A 19737-nucleotide genomic window follows, 5' to 3' on the forward strand; every position below is an offset into this window, starting at 1 on the left:
TGTTTCTTGGGCCAGGCATGGCCTGTCAAACCCCCATCAAACGGGATATTCTGAACTATTAAACCCAGTAATCAAATGCAAGACTACCTTGATTGAATATTTAAACTAAGAACTGGATAAATATTACAGATTAACAGGAGCCGATTACAGTGGACTTGGATGGATCATCTCGGTAAATTATCCAGGACTTGAACATGCTTGCTCAAACATTGTGACTTATTGAAGAAACAAAATTTACAGCAGAGTCCTGAACGATCCGATCGCGGAATTGTCAAAATAAATGATTTATCCAACAACATTAACAACAACACACCCTTAATGTCCAAAATAGAAAAACTCTTCGTTACAAAAAAAAAAAAAAGATAATTGAAACAGAAAATGAGGTAAAATTTGCCCAGTATAACTTAAAAACTAATAAAGACGTTGGTTGCCAATATATCCTTACATTCAGCTGTTTTATCGACCTTCAACGTGAAGTGTTCCCCGAAGTGTTCACACTAACACCAGCATCGATATAGCGTGCGTGTGTGTTGTCCTTGTCAGGTTTCTCTTTCCTTTCTCACGGATGTTTTCATTTTCATTGTCCATTGGTACCGCGCAGACTGTCTAATCAAAGGGCAAAGGGTGTACTAGCGCGTTATCAGCCTGTTGGCTCGAGGGGTGTTTTCTTGAGGGACACACATAAAGGTGCTTTTGATGACATTCTACCAAACTCTAGTACTTTAGACACGCTATAATATAATGGACTGACCAAGAGCTAGACTCTGCATGCGGTAAATGAACGGTTTGTTAAGGTTAATTATGATCTCGGTGACTTTTTGCCTTCGCGTTAAGCCGGAAGAATCAACGAAAGGGGTTTATTACCGATTTTCGTGACTCAGTTTAAATCCAGATTATTATCACCCCAAACTTCTGTTCAATCCTACTGTCGGCTATTTTTGTGACATTTTTTCACCATTACTAGCTTGAAAATAATTTTAACCTGAACTAAACATGCTCAGGGGAGGACTGCCAGAGAGAGGTTTTACAGGCTAGAGGTATAAGGAAGGACAGTGACTTCACAAGCTTAACTATAGAAAAAGAAGGAAAAACTGACCTTTAGCATTTCAATTATCTCAAAGAGAGGCACTTAACGGCTGGGGCATCCAATGTATTTTAAGGAGTTATCCAATCCAAGGTTGTGAAAGGGGAATCATTTTATATCGAAGTTCTATGATAAGGCTTACCTTTTCGGTCAAAAAATTAAAAGTGTAAGGATTTGGACCTCATAGAGGAGTCTTCCCTTGTAAAGCTTTGTTAGGAACCTCGCTGAAAATACAGTAAACACCCGCGTATGAGAGACTAAAATTTAAGAACCTGTCAGGCTAAAATTTTCCAGTTAAAGCACACTTCACATAAGAACCATTCTCGGCTAAAATTTCAATACAGGTTCTTATTTTCAAAATATAAAGTTCTTTCAAATATAGCACAGTACATCACATGCAGTACAAAAAAAAGGTAACAAAGGAGTGTTGTAAGACCACAATACTGTACTGTGACTGAATTAATATAAACTCCACACTCATGAGTACAAGTTCGGTTTTTTTTTAAACAAAAATTAAGAACCTGATTAAGAACCTAGGTAGCCTATTTTCACAATAAAAAACATTTATATAAGAAGCTATGGAAGCTAACTTGAAAAAACCGAGGTTCTTGCATGCTGGTTTTTACCGTATTCGTTTCAAAGATTTAAGACCAGTTGTGAGTACGCTGTGAGGACCTACCTAAATTTCTTGTTGGGTTCCCTGGTTTCCAGTCTTTCTCATACAGGTCGACAAAATGGCGGAAAGGCTGAACTATTTTTGCTAAGATTTCTGTCTTCGTTAAAGTAAGCAGAAGCTTATATACTACAGCGGAATCACGCAAAACTTTGAAATTTTTTAATCCAACTTCTTGTTTATTTATTTATTTCTACTGTCTAGTCGGTAATAGAAGCATTTGAATGTTGTTTTTTGGAAAACTTTGAAATATTAGTAAGCTTATAAATTGGAAGACGAATATGGCCCTAATGGAGCAAGAAATTAACATCGTTGAAATTCCTCGGTTGAACATACAGTGGGATTGGAAAGAAGCCCTAAGGTACGTCCATAGATTACAGGCGAGTGCATGCCTCAGGACTCAAATCTGTTATTGTCTTGAAGTTTGCACATGGTTATTTGTGCTGTAGTGACGTAAGCTTAAGCTCAGTTTAGTTTATAATGGGAACTGTATTGTTTTAGTTTATAGCATATTAAGGTATAGTTTGCATCATACCAAATGGTCCCTACAGCTGGAGCTCTAGGGGAAGTTCAATTGAACCCTTCTAAATTAAAAAAAAAATGAGACATTATAACACACTGACTTGCCCTCAGAATGCTGAAAATCCCATTCGGAGGACCTCAATTCCAATTTTCAGGGGGAGGATGCCCCTGGACCCCGTACAGGGGAATGCCTTCAGCAGTCCGTATCTTGAACCTGCTTCCCATTAGCCTGTGAGCAGGCTCACATTGGAGCACAAGAACGCGCAGCAAAGCCGCGAGATGAAAAAGTGAGTCTTTCTTGGCTCCTCTTCACCAGACTCCTTCTCGCCAGATCGCTTTGCTCTGCTCACATGCATGACTCAAAGGTGAGCCTGCTCGCAGACTACCTTCCCATTAGAACACAATGTCCTTGGCCAGGGCTTGAACCCAGACCACTTGATCCAGACACAAGCACACTCACCATGTGGTCACCGGGGCTCAAAAAAGTTATAAACATGTCAGGTAATTTTCAAAAATTTTCTTGTAGCTATGATTAATAATTTTTGTTAACAAGACTTGTGTCTTCCAGATTTAGATGTAACCTGTAGTGATTATCATACCTGTGCTTTCCAACTTGTAGTAATGGACTCCACTTGGTGCTGTTGCTATTATTAATCAAATTAATTTGAATGATTAATTGCTAAATTTATTCCTTCCGTTACACAGAAACCCTGGTGGAAAGGCTTGGATCTCATGCTCAAGAATTAGTATGTACTGCTCAAAATTTTAAAAACTTCTTTATTCAGTAATAAAGTACTGGTACTGGTACTTATATATAATTTGTTGAACGTGGATATGGTCCAGTGAAATATGCAGCACTCCCCTTGTCTCACACACTCACTTTAACATCCTTGTTCTCGCTTGGTGGTTTTCTTACTCATTTTCTCTTGCTCTGCTTGACTCCTCCCCTCTGAGTCACTCAATTGCTGGTGCATGTCCTCACTTGACTGATGTGTTTACTAATTCACTCAGATCTCTTTGCTTACTTCTTACTTGCTTCTTAATTGCTTTGCTTACTTCCTTTAGGAGTTTTTAAGACTTTATTTATGTCTATATATATTTACATACAAACTAAAGACATTTATAAGTTATAATTATCCTAGTGGTCGGTAGAAAATTAACTGATTGAATTATCTATTAGATCGGCCCACAGTTTATGGAGACCTTGTCAAGGCACATGACAGTCAAGATAACATTGATTGCAACTCCTTAAACCTTAAAGCATCTGATGGATTCTCAGTAACAAATGTTGACAAGGTTGGAAATATGAAACTGTGTTATGAACTGTATTTCAGTGTTAATTTCAACCACATACAGTCAACTCTTATCTTGCAGACACCCCACCATTGCAGACATTCTGCTATTTTGGACAAAGCATACATCCCTGACTGATTGTGCAAAGAAATGTATGGAGACAGCTCCTGTTATTTTGGACTCCTGTTATTATGGAATTGCAGGCACTCCATGCAATCCCAAACTAAGATTTGTTGTTCTTATCTCATTACAATAGAAAATTTGGATGTTTTGATGACTGAATGGTATAATTACTCTGCAGTCTTGGAACATTCACTAGTCTGTACACTCTTTTGACCTATATCATATGATTATGTACGAAAGTAAAATGTGTATCACAAATTAAAAGAAACTGGAACTCTTGAAAGAGTATATTTAGTAGTATACCAAAACTTGGGTCATTTTCATCACACCCCACTGAAACCTAAAATGTCAGTCCCAAAGGAGTTCACTATAAGGAGAGTTGGCTGTAAATTTAACAAATCGAATGTGCTTTAGTGTGGTCTGTACTCTTATTGACAACGATACGCGTCGTCACAGTGATCAAAATGTTGTGGACTCACTCGGCTGCACCTTGTGAGTCCACAACAATTTTGACCACTGTGATGATGTGTATCATTGCCAATAAGAGTACAGACCATGCTAAACCACATTTTCATTTGTTTTTTTACCACAATATCAATGTCAAAGAAAATGTTTTTTTCAGAGCACAAGTTGAAAAAGGCGTTGCGTGACACATCAACGTGAGCAGCGTTGTCTGGACTCTTATCAACAATGGCAAATTAGCCAATCAGATGGCGAGATTAGTAGCAATTGTGGTAAAAACTATGTTATCCTCTTATTTCAGGCTTGTCTCACCCTATCATTTCCAGAAGAGGGATATTCTACAAAGTTTGTTCCACCAAGGACTGTTTTTGCAAGTCTTCACAAGAAGAGCGTAAGTGTGGTAAATTTTTGGATTTTTCTCATATGGGTCCTGTGTTATAGAAAAATAAGAAATGTATTTACTTTAGGTCATCAGAAGATGACTGACATGTGGCTTTTAAGGACAATTGAAAGCTTGAAGTCATGTAGTCTGTTATCAGACAGATAACAGCAGTTTGCAATGATGAGAGTAAAGATAATATTAGACTGTGTGTCATATCTCCAGTCATCAGTCAGAAAAGTCTCAAAACACAAAACAAAATACTAAGCTATCTCCTAACTTGAAGTTGATAAGGGGTGCTGTAAATTAACTTTTGTCAGCACTTTGTCAGAGCAGCCAGAGTAAAAAGCAAATGAAAACTAAAAGAGGTGCAGAGGTGACTTGGCCAACATGAAGTAAATGAAGCACATCAAAATAATTACTCTGCAGACAAATATTTTGTCTGAGCCCCCAATTTGGTCACTGCAAAACCATGATCGTGTCAGGTACCAGTTGGTCATTCTGATTTAAGACACGGAGCTTTAGAAGGTACTGTGAGCTCTGTCCAAGTTCTAAGTAGTAGTGGTTGTTTCCCTGACTGTTAAACATCAAGTTAACAAAATCAAATGAAATGCCATTAGATTTCCCATTAATTGAAATACTAAATCCATTTCCTCTCTCAGATTCGATGCATAGATGTATCACCTGGAGGGGGACTGGGTGTGTCTAGCGGGGATGATGGTACTCTGCTTATTTGGGACACCAGTAATGGTGTTGTAAGGGTATGTTCTGCTTTTCATTCATTCGTGACTTAGCTGCCTGGCATTTGATCAGAAGATGGAGTAGTAGATAAAAAGTGTTAATTTATGAAAGTTTATAGCATGTCTAAATGTTCTTGCAGATAAGCCCACATCCCCGATTTGCTACAAAAAGTTTTAGTAGAAAGGTGCGGCTTATCTGCCGGTGTTTTCAGTAAATGGCTTTGTTTTTAAGTTAATTTTAAGCGAGCAGTAGATTGTTTTTCAGCTTAGTAGTGAACTTCTATTCATTAAATGGTAGCCAACATTTAGCCCACATGCTGGTCTTTAAAGTTTGTTTTCTGGTGTTTGTTTGCAGCATGATCTCCAAGGGCACATATCAGATGTGAACACTTGTAGGTTCTTCCCATCAGGGAAAGTTGTTCTTAGTGGTGGAGCTGACTTACGGCTTAAAATCTGGTCTGCCGAAGATGGAAATTGTCCTGTGACATTGAAAGGCCATACAGGAGGTGAGAACTGCCTCACTTTGTATTCAGTGGAAGTGCTATTGATTTACTTAATTTAATGTGTTGTTCTCTGAACTATAACAAGCTTAAGAAGCTATGATAGGCTCACACTTCATCAGTATTATTTCAACCTTTTTGAGTTTCAGCTCATTAAAAGATGCTGAAACTTTGCAGCCCCACTAATAATTATAATAAGTAATAATAGTTTATTTATATATCACACGCATCCATTATTTGCCTGAGCTGCTTGCTTTAACCAGTTGATTGCAAACTAGGCTTTTTGATTGATTGATTGATTGATTGATCAATCAATTGATTAACTGATTGATTGGAAGATTGATTGATTAATTAACTGACTGACTGATTGATTAGATTGATTGATTGATTGATTGATTGATTGATTGGTTGATTGATTGATTGATTAATTGATTGGTTGATTGATTGATTGATTGGTTGGTTGATTGATTGATTGATTGATTGATTGATTGATAGCAAGTGAAACGTTTCTATAGCCTCTTTTGTAACCTTATTTTTCTAAAGCACATATTTGTATTTGCAGTCAACCAAGCTTTTTATCAATTTCCATTGGAAGATTCCTGTTTAATTTTCATTTTCATTCTAATAGTATTTTGCTTTTGTAGGAGTTGTTGATACAGCAATAGTTGATCGAGGAAGGAACATTTTGTGTAAGTTATGTTACATACAGCAGGTTTTATCTGAGTGTTGAAAGGAACTACACCACACATTTTCCCATGGTTTGCATCAGCTACATGTACATATACAATATATCTTTCAAATTTGGCAAACATTGATGTTCAATTTCTAAGAGTTTTGCGTGCAGCTGTGTGTAGAATAGACATGGTTAGGTAAAGTGGTTTGGTTTAAACAAGCTCACCTACATGTATGGCTCGCACAACTTTCAAGATTTCTCAAGCTCATCAAACCCCGTCAAGTGTTTTGTTAGGTTCTTAGTCCTATTTATTTTATAGTCACCCGTAAAAGGATGCGGATAAATTTTCAAATTGCACTCTCTGCGCTGATGCCCGGCTGTGTTCTTGTTCTTGTTTGATTATATCAGCATGTTCTAGAGATGGAACTGTTCGTCTGTGGGATTGCGGAGAAGCCAAGTGTCTGGCAGTTGTGTCCAAAAGTGACTGTCCTGTAAATTCATGTGCATTAACAGAGCTTCATGGAATGGAAAACACATCGGAGAACCAAACAAGTAAGATTCCATTTACAACCAATAATGATCTAAGAGCCTCATTGTGCATTTTTGCTTTCTTCGCCTAAAAACTATTCTTTTGCAGGGACAATTTTAAAGTGGTAGGGCTGAAAAATCTAAAGTATTAGGGGTCACTGTTCAGACGTTTGTTACTTTCAGGTGGTAAACTTCATACATTTTCCATGTCATCTTGGGCGCTAAAAAAACGTGGTAGGGTTACAGTCCTACCAGCCCCTCCCCCTCTGCGGTCACTGTTTTGGACTAAACCCAGGAAAGGAATGAGGACCAGTAAAGGGAGAGTCTGCTGCAGAACAGGCGTAATTTTTTGCGTATTTTAGGCGAACAGAGGCAAAAGCGAGGCGAGCGCCAAGCGCGAGTCGCGCGTGAGGGGAACAGCGCGAAAAAAATACCTTTTTTTTTCGCGCTCGCCTCGCTATCGCCTAAAATACGCAAAAAAATTACGCCTGTTCTGCAGGCTAGTAAAGGGATTACGAGAGTGTGACTGGAGACAAAAAACAAGGAGGGATGGTAAATGGGAAGCGGAGTAAGCGTTTTCAGCTAACCCCGAGGTGCACCCCTCCCTAACCACCATCACCACCACCACCTCATTAATACATCGCTACCAGTCCCTTCTCTGCTAAATCTTGACTGGAATGCAGGCGTATCTTAGCGAGCGAGCGCATTTTGATCGGGCGAGTTCCGCGGCATAAAATGGAGGCTTGGAGAAATTGTTCATTTTTGAAAGGTTAACTGAACGGGATGCGGGATATTAAGGTCAAAAAGTAACGGTACATTGGATGCTCAGGTTCTTCCCCCGTAATGGGGCCTGACTGAACAGTCTATATTCTGATTATCAACTGCTACCATTCTGACTGTAAGCGAAATGTGGAAAGAGACAACAAGTGTTCAAAACAGTCTCAAAAGATTGAACACAGAGGGGAATGGTCGTCGTCTAGGTTATGTGATCTTTTCTGTATGAAGACACGTTTTACTCAAGTTGATATGCGGTTATTCGGTTACAATTAGAACTTCCTCCAATATAGCATTTTAGATCTGCAGTATTCTAATTCCAAGGTGAACGCGAGGTTGGAACTGAAGGAAAATTACTCCTGTTTGCAAAGGAAGACGGCTTTCTTGATGGTGTTGATGTGTATAATAGGAAAAAGGTACCCAGTTGTTTTGTAGAAAATGTTACTTTCAATTGTCTTTACAGCCAACCGGATATTTTAATTTTTAATTTCTCTGTAATATTTTTGCAAATGACTAAAATTGTCTCAAACGACGTTGTTTATTCCAACACTTTTTATCCGAATAGTATCTGGGCTTCAAATTTCCTTTGGAAACAACGCCCATCCAATTTCACAAAGTGGACATTGATATGTGATGTCGTTGTCAGCGTTTCGGGCGACTATTTTTTCTTATGATATTTTATTCTATTTTATTTCGCAAACAAAACTATGAGAATTTGGCTTGTAGGCTTTGAACTGAACTTTTTTTCGAAGAGAAATGTTTGATACTTTTCTGTTGCTTCAATGTTTAGGTTTTTCAGTTTAAGTGTCCGTCAGCCGTGAACTGCTGTGCATTTTTGTCGGAATATGAAGCTGTCGGTGGAACAGAGGATGGATGCCTGTGGATTTTGGACGTGAGATCTCCAAGGTTGGTAATGAACAGGGATGTAGGATATCAATTGAAAACCAGTGACGGAAAGACGTGAAAAATACTTGTCTTTAGTTTGACGAACAGTCAACTCAAGTCACCTATTGCCCTGAGCTATGGTGAGACTTAAATTTACGAGTCATCGATGAAGATTTTTCCTTCCCTTCGGAATACACCAGCGAAAATTGGTAGAAAGTAACTTTCTCACACACCGCTACTAGCCATGTCAAGCTACCCGCCGCCGCCTGGCCATTATTGCAAAATCAAAGCTAATACAAGTAGCATCACGCTTAAGACTGGAAATGACGAAAAAGTTCAAGGTTTGTGCATTATACTGGTATAATATGAAAACTTAAAATCTTTGGGTGGGCGGGAAAGTCGGCAATGGCAGACACACCAAAAACAACTGCCCGCCCCAAAGGTCACATGACCTATACCCAGGCCCCAGCGGCGTGTGAGAAAAACGTTTTTGACTTATTTCATTTCACTCAGCCAGTGAAAAATTACTCTTGGGTTTTCCACGGTGCATGTGTGTACACGAGATCCGGGAACAAGACTACATGTGCTGTGTTTTAAAAATAAACAGTCCAATCAGCTTAGCCATTGAACTGAACAATCCAGTGTAGTCTTGTTTGAAATAGACTGTCAAATATATCGTAAACTATTTCGATAAATGATATAATTGAAGTGTCATGCGGTCAGCATACAAACGATCGCCTTACCTATCATAAATGTTCATCACGTTGGTAAGGTTGTGAACTTTTTTGAAACTGCTACAGTGTTACCATAGTGTCGCCATTATCATTGTTGAGAGCTAACCGAAAATAGGCTCTCCTGCAGAGTGTTGTTTGAACTAACCTGGACGCTATTAAGGCTAACCAGAGCGCTATTTACAGGAAGTTAATCGACACCCTGATAGGCTACTAAACGATATGCTATTTAGGCTAACCGGAATCGGCTGTTTAGACTGACTTGTAGAAAGTTATTTGGGCTCAACTCGAAGTCCAACCAGCTGGAGAATCCTAGCTAATGTTTCTTTATTCTAGTTGAATTCAAGCTAAATCTTTCATCACCCTGACGGACATTTCTTGCAACTAAACTACAACGGCTCGAAAAATTCCAGCTTAATACAGAACCTGAGGACATCTTGGGTTTACCGATCAGGAGGCTACGAGACACAACGTGACAAACGAATCCAAACACACGTACACAAAAATTCAAAATAAAGAACAAACGCCCAAGGAAAAGCTTTGAGTTACAAACGTTAAAGAGCAAAAGACTAAAACAGGAAAAGTAATAGAGAAAAAAAATTAATGCAGATTTGAAATCAGGTTCTTTAGTTGATGATTTATAGATGGACACCAAAACAGAGTATCCTCAACCTGAAGAGCTCTCGGGCTGAGGGTAGCCTGTTTATCAGCGTTCTTTTATTACCCAAGTTTTTCCTTTTCATTCCTCCTTTAACATCAGTTTTCCAATTCATAAAAGTTTACCCATACTCCTCCTTAAACGAGATAACCAACACAACTTTGAATCTGCAAAATGGACGTGTAGGGTAATATAGATCTTGAAGAACCTTAGATCAAGACTATCATGATGGACACAAGCATTCTCTTAAAGCTAGCTGCATGAGACTAATCAACTTCAACCTTCACAATGTAATTTTTGCGTTGACAAGCTGTGCGTCTTTCTGAACGGTATTTCGTGACCTCGCACGGTTCTAAAAGTGAGGTACTCTTCAGTTAATCGTATGCCAGTGTATTTCTGTTAGTTACTTGGTAACTCCCAAGCTACACTGCTCGATGTTTATTATTGTTATGAAAAATCGCAGCTGCCAATCTTAGTGATTGGAAGGAATAGCTTTCCGTGTTTCCAGAGTTATGATTACACAAGGGGTTGTTTAGGCTAACGAAAGAGAAACCTAAACCGTTAAAAGGTGTTTCCACAGCTGTTATGTTACCATAACACTGGAGGCAAAAAAAAGAAAACTTCTGTTTCTTTCGTGAAATAAACGCTTCAATGAAAATAGTTCTGGCTCACGTTTGGGGAGCAGCGCGCGAGCCGCGCAGACTCGAGGCTTTCTTTTCGCCTCTTTACCAGACTCCTCCCCGCAGGATCGCTTCGCTCGCGACTTCGCTGTTCGCCGCTGGCGCGTTTGACTCAAAGGTGAGCCTGCTGGCAGGCTGAAATAGTCAAGTTGTTGATGTTTTATGAAAGTTACAATGAAAGGCTTTCATTTTTGAAATGATTGCAGCTGGTGTCACAGCTGGCTAAGGAACCTGTCTACGTTAAAGCATCTGTGATGTATATTTATGATGGGGTGAAACTTCTACCCAGGTGGAACGGACATTGGAACAAGTCCAAGAAGTTTTGTTTGTTAGACAAGATGAGCGGGGGCTGGTTGGAGGGAGGGGGAGATACTGGAAATTAGAGGAATTGGGAACGCACGGGGAAAAACGTTTGAGACAGAACCTTTCCTCCATCCTTGCTTTCCCTTCCCCACCAGTGATGAATGTTTTAAGACTAACTGTTTTGTGTTTGTTTGTTTATTTATTTTTTGTTTTAGTTTTCCAGTTGGTGTATTTCGTCGTTCAGCTTCGCCCGTACTTTCTCTCTCAAAACTTGGCGATCGCGGATTTCTAGCTTCTACAGGTGAGTTGAAGCAACTTCAGATTGGTGAATGTCGGTGGTCACAAAGCCGCTCTTTCATCTTTCGGGTACCTTCTGATGCTATAAATTTGGACACGAAGTGGCATAGGTAAACAGCGGGACGGGGGGGTGGGGCGGGAAATCGTGTCATACCTACTGCATTGGGTTCAGAATTCTGAGTTTTGGCTGGGTGGGGTCACTGTGTGTTCTTGGACAAGGCAGTGCCTCTTTCCACCCAGGACTATAAATGGGTGTTAGAACTCTATGGAAAGTCTTGATATGGAGCAAACTTTTTACGGTATCTGACCTCAGGCAACTATGAGAAGTCTAGACAATAAAATGCTTTATAGTGCAGGTGAAGAACAACTCATGGGAATGCTAACTCAAATGATTTTTAAAAATACTTAAGGTAAATATTATAGTTGTTCAAGTGTTAATTGATCTAAGGCAGCTGATGACCTGTCACTGGGTTCTAGTTACCCAGGTTACCCATGTTAATTCATTCCGATTTCAAGGAACTAGATTGGAATGGAGTTATTCCCCTAATTTGTATGAACATTTTTTCGCTATCTTTCTTATTTACAGGAGATGGGTCCTGTTTTTGTTGGAGTGCAGAACTGTTAAGCCAAGGACGAAGAGGAGAAGTAACAAGCTGGGAGTTGATTGGTCCTGATTGTGACCCAGTGTATAGCATTTGTAGATCTGCCAACACGGTGTATTCCGCTTGCCGAGACGCGAGCATCAGAAAATACGTGTTCAAACATTCGCAAATCTCCAGTTAAGTCTGTGCAGATTCTTGAAGCATTCAACATAACCCATTATTTATGGTGGACAGGCAAGGCACGCAGAACGCATTTTATACTGACGAAAAGTATGAAAGGGGAAGATCAAAAGTTCCTTTCACTCCAAGGAATGCTATGAAATATAGATACGATTACGAAAAATCAGTTTTAAGACAAGAATAAAACGTTTCATTTCATTTGAACTGGCATGCAAAAGTTCAACCAAGCGGTGTTTTTTTTTTTTTTTTTTTTTTTTTTTTTTTTTTTTTTTCTCACTTTTTAGTGCAAAATAGAACAAAAAACAACAAACAAATAAGAATTCTGCATTCGAAGGACACTATGTCGTAATCTTTGCAGTGTGAACATCCTGACATAATGACATAATAGCAACGTAACAGCGTAAACATAATGACACAAATAATTACCTAAGGAAAAAAACTGGTCTTTTTCCTATGCATTTATGTCGATATTCACATTGCGAAATAAAGCTAGCACGGCGTTATGTCGCTAGTGTGAACTTCAATTGTAGGCCTTACAGACCACGTAATATTCTCTAGAGAATTGTTCCTTTATCCATATTAAAATTATTCATTCTTATACACACGAATATTTGAAAATTTGAAAGCTAGAATTCTCAAGAGTATCATCACATAGTCTGAAATGGGGCAACAAACTGCCCCAGGTAAAATGACCCATTCAGTTTAGCCTAGCCACAGGCGATTGTGAGTATTGCGTAATAGTGATTTCATTGAAAAAATAGGATTTTGTATGGCATATTTACTACATGCTGTGGGAAACAGTAATACTCTCTCTGTTCAGGAGTCCTGTCTATTCCCTCCACCTTAAATTCCCAGTGGACTGACACATTTCGCCGTGACCGCTGTTACGTAATATTTTAGCTGACTCAAAGCGTAAGGTAACCTGAGAGGATGGGATTGAACCTTTTTAATAGGAAATTCCAACTTCATGCCAGTATGTAATACAGTAAATTTCTAATTGCTCTTCGCTTGTTCATTAATGTTCGAAAAATAAGGCCCTTCGCGTCACGGCGTCACGCAACGCTTCTCGTCACACTCAGGAGCCATGACTATGCTATGGCTCATGGGCTCCTGCACAGTCATGGGCTCCTGTTATTGTACGACTGAGTTCGGATACCCCGTGGGTTAAGACTCGTGTTCATCGAAAATTGAGGGGGCCCCCTGAAATTTTTTCGCCTTGTAAATCTATTCAAATTACACATGTAAATTTAAAGAGAATGTCACATGTTGTCAGGCTTGAGAGAATGGTTATGCAATTCTGGATCCAGACGCAGAGTAAATCACGTTAGTGTGAATAATTTCAAGAGCTATGTCATTTTTGAGCGAAAACAAGTTTTTGATCGGAGGGATTGCACTATCATCTGCAGCAGTAGGATTTGTTACTGCTTGGGTTTTGGGACGTAGGGGCAATTCACTCTTTAAACTCGGCAAGACCCACACTGAACTCAGCCCAGTCAATAGATATGTTATGGAATATGGAATCCGAGAGCCCTCGCCACTTAGAAAACTTCGACAGGTAAGAATTTAATTGAAGAGTATATTATGGACAAATTTACCATAAGGGGTTACACGACATTGGACAAGATTTCTGTATCGTCAAATATGGCCGGTCCAAACGTCGTTTCACTCGGGTGCCGAGGATTTAGTTCGCTGAATAATTTCGACCTTGAGTGACTTTTAGCGATGGTTGATTCAGACGCCGTGTCGAACTTAAGGTGATAAACCAGAGGCAAGCAATTATCGATGCGGAATATCGGCGTTGAGAAATGCAAGGATTCTGTGCAAACCAACAAGCTATTTCTAAACTTTGGCGTTAAGGATAAAATTTCAGGGAAAAACATAGGATTGCCCACAGGGCACCCATATGAGCGGATTGACACGTGTATGTGTAACATAACAACCTCATCAAGGTTAAATCGCTAAAATTCGACGTCTCGAGCGGTAGAGAGGACAGGAAAAAACAGCAGATGGTAGGTTTACGTTATGGAACTTGGCTTTGTTTTTTTTATTGACACCCGTTCGATATTCCCTACATTACATAATTTTTTTTTATCGTTTTACAAAGAGTCACAACCACCGCCCGGATAGCCCTCGGTGGATTGTCTCTATTAGCATTTTTTGTTGGCAAAATTAAACTTGCAAATACGAAAAGCTCCATGCATGACTAATCAAGCCATTTTATTTCTAAACTGACCTTCTTAGAGTCAGTCATCAATGTCGTTATATCTCGATCACATTTCAGTAATACACAACCCTCGACTACATGAGAACACACTACGATAAACGGCAGGGACATTTTCTTATAAAACTGCTCTCGTTTCTCATCGAGCCCCTTGTCTACAGTGAATAAATTTCCAACCACAAACCGTGGCGGGCGCACTGAGGAGTGAAAGTGGGGGAAGCGGGCCTATTAAAAAAAAATTATACCACTCTCCCCGATAAATTATTCCGAGAAAAAAAATCGGGTAGAAGGGAACTTCGAGGGAATACATTTTTGTAAAATTTGAGCATAACTCGCTAGGTTGGCCTTGTTTCAGGAAGGTTTCGGGAATAATTAGTAATCCGATATTCCATTCACCACTAGAAATTCTGAAAAAGAAAAAACGGTTTTTCTGATCGAGGTGAAAGCGGGTCTGGTCTTACGGGTGCAGGAAGGAAGGAACCCAGGGGCCCATAAAAGAGCTGTCTTCATTTCAACCCCTTCTCCCCGTTCGTCTTTCACCCTTCATGAACAAAGACAACTGAGCCCTCGTTAGGTGGGGGTCTGAGTATCCCACACTCCGATTGCAAAAATTACAAATTGTCCTACTCGATATTCCGTTTTATCTGATCTTAATATACCATATCCCACCATTTTTTCCATATCTCGAAAACACCTAATAGGGCCTCACTGTGATATAACCTGGGTCAAGGCTTGAGAGGAGAGGAAAGGAAGAGTTTTGTTAAACAGGACAGTGAGACCATTTATCTAATAGCCATGTTACGTTACTGACCTTAAATAGGCAACTCTGGACCGTGCAGACAACGCACTGCTTTGTAGTGCTGATGAAGCTCAACTTATGAGACTGTTGATGCAGCTGATCAAAGCCAGAAAAGTTATAGAAATAGGTAAGGTAAACATCTAACGGTTGAAGTGTGAGTTACTACAAAGCGGCTGATCTTTCATCTCTACCTCCTTTTCTCAGTTTCTTTATCACTATCTTTAAGTAGGAAACGTGTCGATCTGAAATATGTCTCACATTTTCAGGGACGGAGCTCGTAACAGTTCGACATCCATAAAATATAGGTTTACTGATGTACGTTGCTAGCACTTATCGCACTCTTCTGGAGAAAAGTCCAACTGAAGACAAAGAAAAATAGTGCATCGATGCGGAGGACTTAGCGAATTCCTCGGCCCTCTCCCTGCAGTCCCTTTACTTGTTGCCAGATTATGTACTTATTGACTGTGTGACAGGACCGGACGGGAAAATATTTGGCTCGAGGTCAGGACGTACGGACCGAGCGTAGCGAGGTCCCTGCGTCATGACCGAGAGCCAAATATTTTCCAGTCCGCCCGGCCCGACCTCACTCGGTCATTTTGTTTTTGTAAGTCATCAGATAACTCGCATCGATATTTTCCGGGCCGTACGCGCTTCTAGTAGAGCCGTGCGCGTTTTTCCGGCCCTATCGAAGCGTATGGCCCTCACACGGGGCCTTTTTTCTATGGTTTTCCAATGAAATAGCGCGCTGGGCCGTACGGGTCATATGATAAGTCGGCTTACAGCTCAGTCGTCAGGCATCTTCAAAGACCCGAAATTCCAAATTCCCTGATCTTCTTGTGTTTGCTCTTTTTTCTCGAGATTGAGATGGAATGCGAGAGAGTCACGACAATTGCTTTTGCTATCATGTTTCCTTGCAGGTGTTTATACCGGATACAATACTCTGAGTATGGCCATGATGCTGCCTCCTGATGGCAAAGTTGTGGCATGTGACATAACAGACAAGTTTGTGAAAGAAATAGAGGGCGAGCGCTACTTTAAAGAGGTAAATTGACACATTTTATTGAAAAATATCTTCCTAAAAGGTAGACGACCCTCTTCGTATCGAGTTCCCTGTCGATTGTACAGCCATTGTCATAATCTTCAGAATGAATTGTGCGGAATTTTGTACTTAATCAGTGCCTGTGCTGAGTGAGACCTTGAATGCAATCTCGATCCCAGGCTCTCTCTCCTTTGCCTTCCTCATCTGTCCTCAACGGAATACTCAACAGGAGAGAGAGAGAGAGAGAGAGAGAGAGAGAGAGAGAGAGAGAGCCTGGGATCGAGGTTGATTGAAATGGTCAATATGAAGTCACATGGTACATATGAGGTGCAGAATTTCCTGCCCTTGGGTCTCTTCCCGGACACGAGACGTGGCATAATTACGTCAAAACCCTTGGTTGGTACAGGAAAAACAGCTTAAGTCTCTGGCATTCAGGGCACCAATGACACTGAGTAAAAGCAGAGTTCGACTCCACTTACTCCTACCAATTGTAACCACAATTGCAATGTTCCAGTTTGTAGCTACCAACTGTTAAGTTTGTTTCGTTTTACTTGGCAGGCAGGTGTTGAATCAAAGATAGATTTAAAACTACAATCGGCCATCACCACTTTAGGTAAGAGCTGCTTGTGATGACTAGCTGTTCTCGCCTTGCCTCATTTCTTTTTCTATTTGCGATTTACACAGAGAACAATTAAAACTTAGAGCAAATCGAAAAGGATTGCTTATGAATCAATTTGTTAATATTCTGAATTTTTCTTAATCTGGACAGTGTCGTTGAAGCGTTGGATTGAATGCCTTCCTGAGCGGTGCCTGTTGCTAGACTATGTATGGGGCGAATAGAAGTGCTGATAACTAACCCTCAACCCTGCGTGGAAGACTGGTCCATTGCGGGTTACCCCTCTCACCCCTCCCACCTACCGAACATTTTGTTCTTTTAATAATCTTCCGGTGCCGTTTTGAGACTCCTATGTGGACGAGGCACTGTGAAAGCATCGGTGTCCGGTCACGTGAAATTGCAACGTCTTTCGCAACTGGAGAATGCCCACTTACGGGTTAAGATATTTTCAAAGAAGGGAAGCTTAACAAAGGGCGGGCCTGAAAAGAAAATTTTTGTAGAAGATCATTTAAAATATCACTTCATATTTTAAATACAAAGCTGCTAGGTATACGTTTGTTTGTAACTTGTCCTTGTCGTTTTTCAGATGAACTGTCGGCTGCAGGAGAAGCTGGGAGCTTTGACCTTGTCTTTATTGATGCTGATAAGCTTTTCTATGACCAGTTCTATGAGAAATCGTTACAGCTTATTCGCAAAGGTGGACTTATAGTAATTGACAATGTAAGTGCTAAAAAAACAAAACTTTTGTTTATTTCTTTTAACTATTTTGCTGCGTCAGTGTGAGAAGTTTGAAAAACTTGCACCGCACACTTAACCAATGCAAAACCAAAACAAATCGCGCCTTCGTAAATCGGGCGAGTTTTCCCAGCCTTGGTGCATGTACGCCCTTGGTGCAGTGCCATTTCACGATCTGCCACACTGCTCATACAAACAATACACTAGCAATGTATCGGCCAACACAACACCGACATGACACAGTGGGGACGCGCCATTCCACGACTTATCACACTACTGACATGTCAGCCGACGTATCAACACACCACCGACGTTTCGACGGACACTTCACCGGCATACTAGCGATGCGTCGGCCGATACAGACACACTAACAACCTCTCTGACGACGCATCACGGATACACTAACAATCTCTCCCCGTTACATTACGGTTACATTAACAATCTCTCTGGCAACACATTATCGACAAACAGGCACGTAGCTCGCTATCGTAACGCTGAAAATATTGTTTCGCCTTATTTAGTTAACACTTGATTGTATTTGATGACGTTTACTTATCTGTATTTCTCTCTGTAGGTTTTGTTGGGTCGCACAGTTTGCGACCCTGAAAAAAGAGCTTCAGATAAACACACAAAAGCAATTCACGAGTTGAACGAGAAACTTCATGGAGACAGTCGTGTTGCGATAAGTTTTCTTCCATTCTCAGATGGTGTTACTCTAGCGATGAAGCTCTGAATTATCAAAAAAATTGTGCAATAACTTAGGTGAGCTCACTGTTGACAATAAATTTGTATCTTTGTTTCCATGGCGTTTTATAATCGTACTTCGGATAAAAAGGATTTCTCTCCAAGTGTTTGAGGTCGACACAATATGGGACATGTTGCGAGGGCATGAAGCGCGGACATGTTGCAGCGACAGTCGTCAACGTGTGGCATGCCGGTTTTTAAGAAAACGTTTTGTTGTGGGGGCAGTTTTGTTTCCGCAGCATGTTGCATGACATTCATCCTGTTTGAATCCGTGTGTCATGAAGCAGGGACAAAATGGCCTCAATTTTCGATGTCGCAACGTGTGTACTGTTCTTGTAAACTGTCTCTACATTAACTGAGAAATGATTATTTTTCACTCTAGTATGGTATTGGGTATTTTGTTTTCAAGGAACTATTTTTCCCTCATCAACATTGGTAAATTTGCAGCCCTTCTCAAATATTTACGCAAATGGAAGCAGTTTTTTGTTCAGTTGCGATCATACATGTATATAAGAGCCGTGTACTAAGTTTAGAGGTCTGGGGTATCGACTTTTTTGCTCAGGTCTTAAATGAGGTATGGAAAATCACAGATTTTGGTCTCAAATAGTGTACGGGTTTCGAGGTTTAGGCCTCACACCCCCTACAAAAACTTTGGGGAGTACCCCCGGAGAGTTTCGATTGCTTTCCTTTTCATTTCAACTGTTGTTTTTATCCCAAAAAAGTGGATTATTTAATACATCAAACACGAAAGACCGTGTTTGACCACATTTCTAAACAGCGAGAAGAGAGTGGAAAATACGAAGCGAAGCGAAGTGTTTTTGACGAACTTTCAGGTGTTTTGAAATGTGGTGAAACATGGTTTGTCGTGTTTGAGATATCTTCTCAATCGAAACTAAAACGAAGGTGAAAATGGAGAATTCAAATCGTAAAATTCTATGCTAATTAAGATCAGATATCCAAACACCGCCACGATTGTGATTTAAATTTTCTTTGTTTAAACTGGATGAATTATTAAAGAATTTGAAAAGTATTGTTCAAAGGATGGATACAAAAAAAAAAATTACCTGCGTTGTAATTAATCGCGAGAGAAATATATCGCACAATAATTGGTGGTGCATTTTAAAATAATTACGTAAAGCATAGATATTTGGAGCAAAAACACCAATAAACAGAACTGTATTATAACTAGTGGATAGGAAAAGGGAAATATAGTAACCGTTGCCGTCAAATAGAGCATAAGTTAAATCGCGGATGATTCACATGCGACAGGTATTTCACCGAACAAATAGAACATGTTTTATGGGTTACCAGACCATCACGCTACAGAAGTCCACAAAAAGACCAGCAAAACCATACTCATAATTTTTAGCAGTCAATTTTATTTGTTGTTTATTATTTCTAACGAAAATTTACACATTTTACAACGAACTGACCGTGTTTCAATCGATTATAGTTTCATCGTCAACTCCTTAACAGTTGTTCTGCCCTCCGGTTCG

General features: G+C 40.0%; 2 protein-coding genes across 2 annotated transcripts; both read left to right on the forward strand.

Moving 5' to 3' along the window:
• The first annotated feature begins 1801 nt into the window (after nucleotides 1-1801).
• On the forward strand, nucleotides 1802-12687 carry LOC145481529 (proteasomal ATPase-associated factor 1-like). The gene is made up of 12 exons (XM_081460021.1): nucleotides 1802-2118; nucleotides 2985-3025; nucleotides 3460-3575; nucleotides 4459-4548; nucleotides 5199-5297; nucleotides 5632-5782; nucleotides 6421-6465; nucleotides 6858-7001; nucleotides 8076-8167; nucleotides 8542-8657; nucleotides 11224-11309; nucleotides 11892-12687. Exons 1-12 carry the CDS (start codon nucleotides 2039-2041, stop codon nucleotides 12086-12088), a joined length of 1257 nt encoding a protein of 418 aa, XP_081316147.1. The 5' UTR covers nucleotides 1802-2038; the 3' UTR covers nucleotides 12089-12687.
• Nucleotides 12688-12790: 103 nt separating this feature from the next.
• On the forward strand, nucleotides 12791-19138 carry LOC145481536 (O-methyltransferase MdmC-like). The gene is made up of 6 exons (XM_081460027.1): nucleotides 12791-13642; nucleotides 15129-15234; nucleotides 16025-16149; nucleotides 16705-16759; nucleotides 17349-17482; nucleotides 18072-19138. Exons 1-6 carry the CDS (start codon nucleotides 13436-13438, stop codon nucleotides 18228-18230), a joined length of 786 nt encoding a protein of 261 aa, XP_081316153.1. The 5' UTR covers nucleotides 12791-13435; the 3' UTR covers nucleotides 18231-19138.
• Nucleotides 19139-19737: the final 599 nt, after the last annotated feature.

Source organism: Orbicella franksi, chromosome 3 (assembly GCF_964199315.1).
Source record: "Orbicella franksi chromosome 3, jaOrbFran1.1, whole genome shotgun sequence".
Classification (NCBI taxonomy): Eukaryota; Metazoa; Cnidaria; class Anthozoa; order Scleractinia; family Merulinidae; genus Orbicella; species Orbicella franksi.

Bases quoted from the DNA above. Each gene is read 5' to 3' on its own strand.
- LOC145481529 (XM_081460021.1), top strand. From the start codon at position 2,039: ATGGCCCTAATGGAGCAAGAAATTAACATCGTTGAAATTCCTCGGTTG. The intron at 3,026-3,459 runs GTATGTACTGCT...ATTATCTATTAG, and splicing joins GATCTCATGCTCAAGAATTA to ATCGGCCCACAGTTTATGGA. The intron at 3,576-4,458 runs GTTGGAAATATG...CTCTTATTTCAG, and splicing joins CAGTAACAAATGTTGACAAG to GCTTGTCTCACCCTATCATT.
- LOC145481536 (XM_081460027.1), top strand. From the start codon at position 13,436: ATGTCATTTTTGAGCGAAAACAAGTTTTTGATCGGAGGGATTGCACTA. The intron at 16,150-16,704 runs GTAAATTGACAC...TTTACTTGGCAG, and splicing joins GCGAGCGCTACTTTAAAGAG to GCAGGTGTTGAATCAAAGAT. The intron at 17,483-18,071 runs GTAAGTGCTAAA...TTCTCTCTGTAG, and splicing joins GACTTATAGTAATTGACAAT to GTTTTGTTGGGTCGCACAGT.